Below are 10439 nucleotides of genomic sequence, written 5' to 3'. Positions count from 1 at the left end.
ATGTATGTTAGGGACTGCCATCTTGTGTCCATGACTAAACACAACACTGACCCTATACTGATAAAGTCCATATTCCTCTTCAAACCAGAGCGCTGCTGAATCCCTGCTTCTCGCTGACAAGAATTCATTTTCTATTTCATTCTTCTAATACATTATCGCTTCTATAGTAACAAATTACACACAGACTTGTACGGTGGAACGCCCCACATAAACTGATTTTTTTTTTTTTTTAAATGTGTAATTGCTGATACGGTCCAATTTTCTTTTTTTTTTATTTTAGCATTTAGCACGCAGCACGCATCTTCAGTTTCAGTGCTTTGTGAGAGAAGTAAATCTGTTCCTTTTTTTCCCCCAGGACAGATGGCTTTGCAGTTTCTCGGAAACATGACAAGTGGCCTTTATTTGCGTTATTTAACATCAATAGGGAATGCTAAATGTTATAGATGCGATGCTTCTGCGACATCATTCACAACACAGACATTCAACATGAAATGTAACTATAAATGGATAAAAAGTATGACATGATAAAGCGCAGGCAAATTGCTGTAGTATAAGAGGAATAAAACACTTTAGAGGGTGCCATTATAGGAAAATCAGCTTCAGTGTGGTAACAGTAACACTGCATTGTGGACGCTGCATCACACCACAAGTATGTATGTATGTATGTATGTATGAGAGATCAACGACATCCAAAGCTGATTTGTTAAGGGTTTTGTTTAAAGGCCCAATAGTGGGATTTAAATTGACAACATTACAATCATTAGTGCAGAAACTTTAACCGTTGAGTCGTTGCTGCATTTGCAAATAGGGTTAAGGCATAAGCGCTGGCCTGACGGTTTTATGTGGAGTGCGTCACCCATGCCGGATGCCTCATTCAACTCGGAGCATTTACGGACCAAACGAAAGGAAATAAAGGCAACGTGTCGAGGAGAGAAAAGTTGTTTTATTAAAACCATGCACATCACACTGTGTTAGTGCAAATATTTAACTCTGTATTCCAAAAACTCTGTCGTAGCTCTCCGTGCCCTTTACAAAATAGAACTCCAAACAACCATCTGTTGCGGAAAAGTCATTCTGAACTGTTCTCAAAACAACGTGCTCAAAGCGATTAACAAAACAAAACAAAAAAAAAATATGAACGAAGAGTATTTACAGGCCGAATGCTGTACCACTGGTCTGGATGATGAGACTGGTTACTCTGAATATACACTCCCTGTCCACTTTAAAAGGAACACCGCTCGGTTATGTCGTTACCCAGTCAACCAATCATGTGGCAACGGCAGAATGCAAAAAAATATAAATAAATAAAAATGATGCAGATACAAGGCAAGAGCTTCCGTTAATGTTCAGATCAAACATCAGAGTGCAGGAAAAGGGGGACTTTATCGTGGTACGGTTGTGGGTACCAGATGGGCTGGATTATTTCAGAAACTAAAATACTGTAGAATGTTGCTAAAAACAAAAACATTGAGTGAGCAGCAGTTCTGTGGGTAGGAATGGAAAGTGGCCAGATTGGTTTAAGCTGGCAGGAAGGATATAGTAACGCTATCACTCCCTACAATTGTGGTGAGCAGAAAAGCATCTCAGAACACATTAAACCAATCCAAGTCTGTGCCCATATTATTCTCAGATTCCTGTTCTTGTCTGAGAGGAGTGGAACCCAATGTAGTCTTCTGCTGATGTGTTTAGATGCTTTTCTGCTCACCACAGTTGCACAGAGTGATTATTTGAGTTACTATAGACTTTGTTTTCTCAACTTAGCCCAACATCCATGCCACGGTTAGTCAAAAGTCAGAGATCACATTTTCCCCCCATTCTTATGTTTGATGTGAACATTAACCGACGCTCTTGACCTGTATCTGCATGTTTTTATGCATCGTCGTGTCGCCTCATGATTGGATAACTGCATAAATGAGCAGATGTACAGGTGTTCCTTTCACAATGGATGGAGAATGTAGCTCCTGATGTTGGGCATGATTAAGCTACATACGTCTAATAAATCAAACAAATTAGTTTGCCATCACGGTACTTTTCTTTTCCGTTACAAACCAGACATGTAACGTCTTTTTCCAACTGAATTAGTGTACTGCCATTTGTGACAACCTGCATTAACCTAACAATGTATGCATTCAATTCTATGCACAATGTGGGAATGATTAAAAAGAAACACTTCATAAAAAGTCAGAGCAAAACAATAAGAATTGGTCTAGTGGAGAAAAGAAAAAAAAAAAAAAGGAAGGAAAAACGGATGAGACTGTTTAAACAGCATGCTAAACTGTGAACGACGTTTCATTCATTCTTTGCAAACTGACTGCAGCAGAACATTTGACGTGATCAGTGCCACTGATATTCAACTTTATTTGTGAATATTATATACATTTACACACGTACATTCGTACATACATATTTACAAACAATGCCAAGGTCAGACGTTCTTATCGTGCCTTAGTTGTGTGTGAAGGAAGAGCTTTTAAAGTCTGATATGAAACTTGAAAAATAAAAATAAAAATGAAAAGTTCTCAAAGACAAAGTGCTCAGAGATGACTTTTGATGCTTTGGGGAACTTGCAGAGTGAACCTCTCTGTGCTACACCATGCTTTGCATTTGTTTGTTTTTTTTTGTTTTGTTTTTTAAATTCCCATAGATGATTTTAGTTAGTTTTGCAGTTCAAAAATAAAATAAAAAGGACATTTATTGACAAGGTGGAACGTTAGGCCATTTGCTCCATGACCGAGAGTTTATTTACAGCGCAGCAGACAAAACGTGAACCAACACCATTTTAAATCATTGGTTATTTCTCTCCAGCACATACACTGCTCAATTCCAACTCCCAAGTTTGACCATTTAAATTATTCCCGTTAACCTGTTCATTACACCGTAAAGAAATCCATTCCGTAGTACTGTGCTTCAGTTAAAGAGACATTTAAACAAAGCAAAAACCCCCCTCACTTTAAAGACTTTACCGATTCGTTCTAAAAGAAGAGCTAGATCTCCGTGTTACAGATAAGGCAGCGAGATCTCAGAGCCTTGTTCAGGAGGTACTGAAAAACGGTATGTATATGTTGATCAAGGAACTGCAGCGCTCAATGACGAGCCTGAATGTTCAAAACGGGGGGAAAGAGAGAGAGAGAGAGAGAGCGAGAGAGAGAGCGAGAGAGAGAGCGAGAGAGAGAGAGCGCGAGAGAGTCCCACCAAGTCCTAATGGCAGGACAGTGTGTTCTTAAAAGCTACAATATACCCAAGTCCATGTTCTTCACCACCTCACACAAAAGTCCTGTAGTGTCTCTCGAGATTATATCCTTTTAAGTACACAATACAAAAAAAACTACGCTAGAGTACAATGACCTTACTGTGCTGCTTGTTGGTATAACAGGTCGGTTGGAACGCACAAATCACAGCATACAGGACTGAACAATTTCCAGACGTTTCGACCGAATGAAACACCGCATTAGTGGAGCATGAGTGGCACTTCACTGAGGACAAAAATGTGTCTGCGCGCACGCGTGTAAGTGTTTACACGTATCTAGTAGTAGTTAAAATCAGGCACTTCACCTCTTTGTGCCCAATCTTTTAAGATTATAATTTGGCTTTGCATCTATTCGGAATACCACATTAACATCTAACATGGCAAACCACACACAAAAAAAAAAAAAACGTGAACAGAAAACATTTGGTACCCATGAGGAAGAAAAGGGGGGGTGGGGGGGGCGAGGGAGAGCCTAGTTTAGGCCACTTTAATTATCAAGATTCCCATCTAACTGAAAAAAAGCATATATATTTATTTAATCTATAGCAGAAGTTAGACCATTTATACCCCCTCTTTTTCTATAATATGTACATTTGCACTTTATACAGACACGCTGGAGACCCTGGTGCTGCATTCTCACATTCCGAGGTAATGAGTCTAGAATAGGCCTCAGGATTAAAACATGACATTGGGGTGACAGTGTGAGCTGTGCTGCGTTGTGATTGGTTATCTGCCTCAGGACGAGCTCTTGGATAGGCTGGGATACAGCACCACTGCCGTCACGGCGACCATGACGGCGACCACCGGCATCCAGGGCATCCAACCGCTCTGAAAAGATGTCGGAAAAAAAAGAAGAAAAGAAGAAAAAAAAAAAAACAGCAGCAGAGTTAACAACATTTACATGACAATGGCAGAGTGAGCAGCTCTTACAGCACTGGAACTGGCTGAGACAGAGACAGAGAGAGAGAGAGAGAGAGAGAGAGAGAGAGAGAGAGAGAGAGAGAGAGAGAATGTGGAGGGAAAAAACAGACCGCAGAAGAAGGAGGAGAATGAAAGAGTGAGAGAGAAAGACATTTATAAATGAATGAAGAAAGAGTTTGAATGATGGAGCAGAATACCATCAGAGCAAATCTGGCCATTAAAATCAAACACAGCCTTCTTTCTTTCCAAAGAAAGAAATAAAAAATAAAGCAGTGTTTAATTTAATAATAAGCAAATGATGAGGGGGGGAAAAAAAAGAAAAAAAAAAAAAGAAAAGAAAAAAAAGGAGAAAATAATCCAAAATCCCTATTGCAGAGATTCACTTCCAACAGTGGTCCAAGCAAAGACAGACAATAATGGACGAGAGATTAGTAGGTGGTATCGTGTGGACGAGGAAAAGGTTAGTTTTCCTCAAGTGTTGCTAAGCACCAAAAAGGGATTTTGGGCAAAAGCATGAGTGAGGTTTTTTTTTTTTTTGGTGGCCATGCACTTTTGATATACAAGATGGTGAACAGTACAGAGAAAGAAAAAAAAACAACAGGAGAGACACAGACACGGACTGGACAGGAGCGCTGTGTACCTTTCTACCACATTTGGCCGAAGCACCAATACAGCAAAGCCAGGATAAGGCCGATGAAAATGGCTTGGACAGGCTGCAATATGGATGGCTAGAGGAGGGAAGGGACATTACAAGAATCAATCTTTAAAGTAATCAAACAGAAATCGGGTCTGAAAGGGACGCACCGTAAAAGGCTAAATCAAAAACCAAATGCAACGGAAAGAAAATTAAATCAATTAAACATAATAATAATTTTTAAAAAAACATTAAACAAACAGAACAAAATTACTGCATGTCTGATAGCCACAGATATAATTCAACATCTAGAAGCGGGACATAAACAACAAGGACAGTGAGAGGGTGTTAATAGACACGTTAAATAAAATGATCTGCATTCATTTCTCAAACCGAAATGGAACTGTGTTAAAGGGATCCTCCACTACCTTATTCTTCATAGGAGCGTAAATGATTCGTCTTGTTATCTTATGAGCCGCAGACCTACTGCGTACAATGTTACTGTATACTAAAGTGGTGGAAGGTCCTTTAAGGTTCCAGTTTAAGAAGCACTGTGTGACTTCCTTGCTCAATCAAAGGAAAACGTGAGTAGTGAGGTGTTGAGCTAGCGATATGAGAACTGTAACACTGTAAGCAGTGATCACTAGCAAATTGGGTAGCAAGTTGGCAGGCAATAATTTGCCTGGATGAGGGGGGAAAATATATAAATAAATAAATGGAGGAAAGAAAGAAAAAACAAACGGGAAACTATAGTTTCAGACATCTTTGGTCGCGAGGAGAAATATAAACACGTGCCTCTCATCACGTCTAATTAAAGTCGCGCACACGGCACAAAACCGGTTTCCTCTACGTGACCTGAATGTCTGATTGACCCATTTCCTTATGCTATAGCTGCAGGATGTCGACTTTGTGCTGACTTCACCCGTGGAGACGGCCTCCTGAGAACCGGAGCCTAATTAGCTGTGATCAAACACACAGCTTCACATCCTGAGAAAATCAGTAGGGCGCTGAAATACGCTGAACAAAACATGGTGCTGCTTGGAAATGACAGCAGAAGGCTTTTCCCTGGCTTCCTGACTCTTGCTTTCTGTGTATACAAACACACTTATGTGAGAGTCACAGTTAGATAAATGTTCAGAGGAAGAGCGAACAGCTTTGGGAGCTACAGACACCTCTCGGTCAAAAAAAAAAAAACCCTTCCAAGATATAAGGTAACGCACGGCGCTTTTCCACTGACAAGGTAAATGTGCTGGTACCAGAGATGGTGCATAATCACAAACGGTCAAAAGTTTGTGGACACCCAACTGAAATGTCCCTTATGATCTTAAAAACCTTTTGATCTGAAGGTGTGTGATTAAATGTTGGAAATCAGTGTTGTAGACAAAAATATAATCGTACCAACGTATTCATTTCTTTCATTACAAAACAAACATTTTATTTACAAAATTTTTTTATTTTTTTTTTTAAACAGATGACTCGGAGGGAAATATTCCGAAAAGCAGCCGATAAGAGTCCAGCGTAGGATTAAAAAGCATCTCAGGGAAATTCCTCAAGAATGCGGTCAAGAAAATGCCAAGAATACATTTCTGGAAATTCTCGGCAAAAAGGGCGTCTACTTTGAAGATGCTAAAACACTAAATTATCTTGATTTATTTTGGATTTTTTATCACAACATAATTCCCATAGTTCCATTTGTGTTATTACAGAGTTTTGATGACTTTATTATTATTCTAAAATGTGGGGAAAAAATAAACTTTTGACCGTTAATGTATGTTAAGGAGTTATATGAATCTGTTCAGTTAAAGCATCTGGACTGATGTCCAGGCTCTATCGCCATGACAACAACTCAATCAATTAATTTAACGATGATGAAAATAGCTCCATTAAGGAGTGAAACCACAAATCAGTGGTCCAATAAGGAAACAAACGTTTTACTGATAACTGCGCCGACCTAAATAGAAGCGAAAAAATCCACCCTGAATGACTCGCATATTAATATTCATAAACGTGTGATCCAGATTAATTTTGCAATGAAACCATGCTCACTTTTTTAATATATATTCTTTAATCCTCGCTAAACTCGTCTTTATCTACAGAAAACGATGCAGCAGCGCTTTATTCCTTCAGTCTAGCCAGTTCTCTCACCCCTCATCTGCTCAAACAGATCAACTTTCATGCTAATACAGTCAGTAATCAGCACCATCGGTCCCGAGTTGTCTCCACTACTTCTACATTGGATTTCTGATTTAATGAGACAACACTGGAAAACGGTGAGTGAGAAAAGAAGCTCTTGCCCTCAGTGAAACTGAGACTAACCCTGAGCACCAGCTTCGGGAACAGCATCAGCATCTGGTCAGTGGAAAAGGTTCAGTCGAGTTGCTATGGTGTGATCTGCTGCAACACACACACGGCCCTGGTCTAAAGAGGAGATGCTGCAGGAGGTGTGCACACTTACATTCTTGCCCTGCTCCTGCAGCAGCTTCAGATTGACCTTGCACTGGTCAAGCTCTTCATTAATGGAGCGCTTCTCCTGCTCGGTCTGCTCATACCTCTGCCGCAGGTCCGACAGCTGGCTCTGAGTGTCCTCATACTGCAGAGAGAGAGAGAGAGATATAAACCATTTCTCAAGAACCGTAGTCTAATCTGACAATTCACTACAAACACTAAGCACCTCTTTCTGCAGGTTCTTGGTGCGGTTCTCGGCCTGAGCGAGCTCCACCTTCAGCCTGCTGGCGTCCTGCTGGTGCCGGTCCTGCATGGAACCCAGTTTGTTCTCCAGGTCACCCTGGCTCTTCTCCAGGGCGTTCAGGTTGCTACTGAGAGTTGCGCTCTGCTCTCTGGAGCTGCACCACAAAAGATTTGGGTTAGAATTAGGGTTCAAGAGGGTTTAGAAATCTGCATAAAACTAGCATTCTGTTGCATAGAAATGGCTGAGTTCATGGTTTTGCATCATTTTGTCCATCCATCATTGCTCTTTCATGGCAAGATCTAGCAGGATTTACACAAACAAACATCTGAAATCCACTCTCTATGCAAAAAGTTTTTTTTGTTTTTTTTTAGACAAGTTGATGACACACACAGACCTGCTGAGCTCCACCTCCAGCCTGTGCAGTTTCTCCAGCAGAGTTACTTTCTCCGAGCGCAGAGACTCGCACTCTCTATGCAGGGTTGAGCACTCGGCCTGCAACTTATCCAGCTCCCCTGTACACGTCACATAGAGACAGACTGTTACGCCACGTGGAGAATTTACAGTTCGCGTATAAGAAGAAATCTGCTTCGAATGCTCTTTAAGGCGAATCAGTTTCAAATGTTTCCAGTTGAACTTGTGATAATTGTCAATAAATCTTGATTAGTCACCAATCACGTTTTATTTTCCACTTTTGACACTACACCAATACTCTACAGACCCAATGAGGACTTTTTTTTTTTCCTTTTTACTTTAAAGATTGTTTAAAATGTCTTGCTGTACAGATGTCCCATTTCTCATAGTCTTCTTTCAGCCAATGATGCGGTTAAAACTGAAATAAGGATCCGTTTATATCCATCTATTACAAAAATTACTCGATATCTGACTGGTGCATCCACAGTATGAATATTCATCTTCTTACTAAAGACAATTTCACTCACTCAATCTCATCACGTGATACGTAATTCTACACGACGACAACCGACTTCCCACGCAAGCAAAAGCCGATTCAGCAGAGGACACGAGACATGCGTACGTACATCGGCAGGGAACGAAGGTTTCCATAACGCTGGACGGTAAAAACATGCTATGAAGAAGCTGAGCCCCTTGACGAAGGCCAAATAGATACCAGGTGGGAGCTAACTGTCGGCTGAAGTTGTGTAACCAGATCGATGTTTGTGGAAACAAAGCTCAATACTTGGCCTGTGATGCAAATTTATGTCAGTCTGTGCTCCTGTGTTTGACCCAGGCCATTCTCCAGAGATCTGAGCTCTGCGTTTTGTTAGGTTTGGAGTGTAAATAATGGTGGCTTTTCTATTAAATATGGCATTACAGTACGAGCAGAAATATCGAGTAGGAGTCTCCACAAACCGGAGTTTTGTGCTGTATAATTTGTAAACATGCATTCTTGTATGCGTCTCACATTTGGAAGCTATTTCACAAAGTAACTGTATAAAAAGGAAAAATCTGCTACGTAGATGTGCTAGAGATGTTTATTTTTAAATATTTATATTCGGCGGGCAAAGGAAGTGGGTAATTATTTAGGACACAACAAGCAACTAAAGCTTGCATCAAAACTGTAACTTCTTTTAAGCAATCATGGAGATGATTAAAACCAACTAATCTAAAGCAGGCATGTGTGATCACCTTGTAGCTGTAAGGCTCGCTCCTGGTGCTGGCTCTGCAGCTTGAAGTTCTCCTGCAGGGTGCTGATCTCTAGCTCATAGTTGGACGCTGCTTTTCTCCACTTGTCGAGTTCAGCCGTGACGGTGATGAGGTCTCCCTGCAGGGCAGCGATGTCGCGCTCCCTTTCTGCTGTGGCCGCTTCCATGGCATGGCGGAGCACGAGCACCTCCTCCTGGGCGCTGTAGAGTTCCTCCCGGGTATTGGAGATGGTGTTCTCTCTCTGCTCGCGCAGGGCCTCCATGTCTGACTGTAGCTTGGCGAGCTGGCCTACAGCAACACGCAGGGAAAAGGTTCGCTCACAGACTCCACCATAATCTCTTAAGACTAAGGGTGCATCTCAACCAGCTCCCTAGTTCAGAAGTCGGGGCACTGATCAAGGAGTCGGCCATTTTATGGGCCGTCTCGATCGCAAAATCCTTTCAGTGCACTGGAACGTTCGCTCCCTAATAAATCCCACAATGCACCGCAAAAACCAGGGAGCATCGATGATGTCATATTCTGAAGCCGCTCAGCTTGAGAATTTTATTATTATTATTATTTATTTAAATGGCGGACGAACTCTCTGCCAACTTCGTCTATAAACGCAAAAAGCTTATCGTTGTTGTGGCTCGCAAATGATTACTTACGTTAACGATTTTTAACTTTATTTGATGTTCTATATACGGTTTTGTTCGAGTCTAACGACTTTTAATCGTTTAATGATTTTTAAAAAAAAAACACTAGCTACAATACGATCCTGCCTGAAGTACCGTGACAGAAACACGTGTGATTAAGCTAACAAACTTATACGACATGTAATGTCAAAGATATCGGTCCTGCCTGTTGATAAACGCCAATGGCGACGTTTTACAGAAAACGAGTCATCGGTGTCCCAATGTGTAGTGAGCCAGGGTCCGTACCAGTGCCCAAACTCGTGTACTCAATATACTGATTCACAACCAAGTGAGCTAGGCAGCTGATTGAGACACACCCCAATTCATTTCTTTACCTCGTTATTATAAGTGCATCTAATCTATTGACGAAACGCTTTAAAACTATTTGCAGCCAGGGAACCATTCCAGTGCAAAAAAAAAAATTTTTAATTAAAAATGACAAAATCGCAAGCAGCATGTGTTTTAAAATCTAATTAGGCAAATATGTACCATCATTTATTTACACACCCAAACTAGTTAATACTGTGTTACAAATGTAAAGTTAAACCCTGATATCTTAACAGCACTTTTCCTTTTCCTGGTTATACTGTACTAAAATGACAGCAAGAAGCT

The 10439-nt window shown here is 40.8% G+C and overlaps 1 protein-coding gene across 8 annotated transcripts in view; it reads right to left on the bottom strand.

The window, feature by feature from the left end:
* Window positions 1-2333: 2333 nt before the first annotated feature.
* Window positions 2334-10439, bottom strand: part of slmapa (sarcolemma associated protein a) — a 60778-nt gene continuing 52672 nt past the window's right edge. For 5 of the 8 annotated variants that reach the window (XM_053652402.1, XM_053652404.1, XM_053652406.1 and 2 more), the window contains 5 exons: window positions 9136-9441; window positions 7886-8003; window positions 7474-7645; window positions 7258-7392; window positions 2334-4075 (listed from right to left, as the gene is read on the bottom strand). In XM_053652402.1, coding sequence (XP_053508377.1) covers window positions 3983-4075; window positions 7258-7392; window positions 7474-7645; window positions 7886-8003; window positions 9136-9441 — 824 coding nt within the window. In that variant the 3' untranslated portion in view covers window positions 2334-3982. Of the gene's footprint in view, window positions 4076-4808; window positions 4897-7257; window positions 7393-7473; window positions 7646-7885; window positions 8004-9135; window positions 9442-10439 lie in introns of all 8 variants that reach the window. The other 3 variants (XM_053652403.1, XM_053652405.1, XM_053652407.1) reach the window with 1 other exon arrangement.

Source organism: Ictalurus furcatus, chromosome 21 (assembly GCF_023375685.1).
Source record: "Ictalurus furcatus strain D&B chromosome 21, Billie_1.0, whole genome shotgun sequence".
Taxonomy (NCBI): domain Eukaryota; kingdom Metazoa; phylum Chordata; class Actinopteri; order Siluriformes; family Ictaluridae; genus Ictalurus; species Ictalurus furcatus.
The sequence above is the reverse complement of the archived record's forward strand: the minus strand, read 5'-3'. Positions and strand labels throughout refer to the sequence as shown.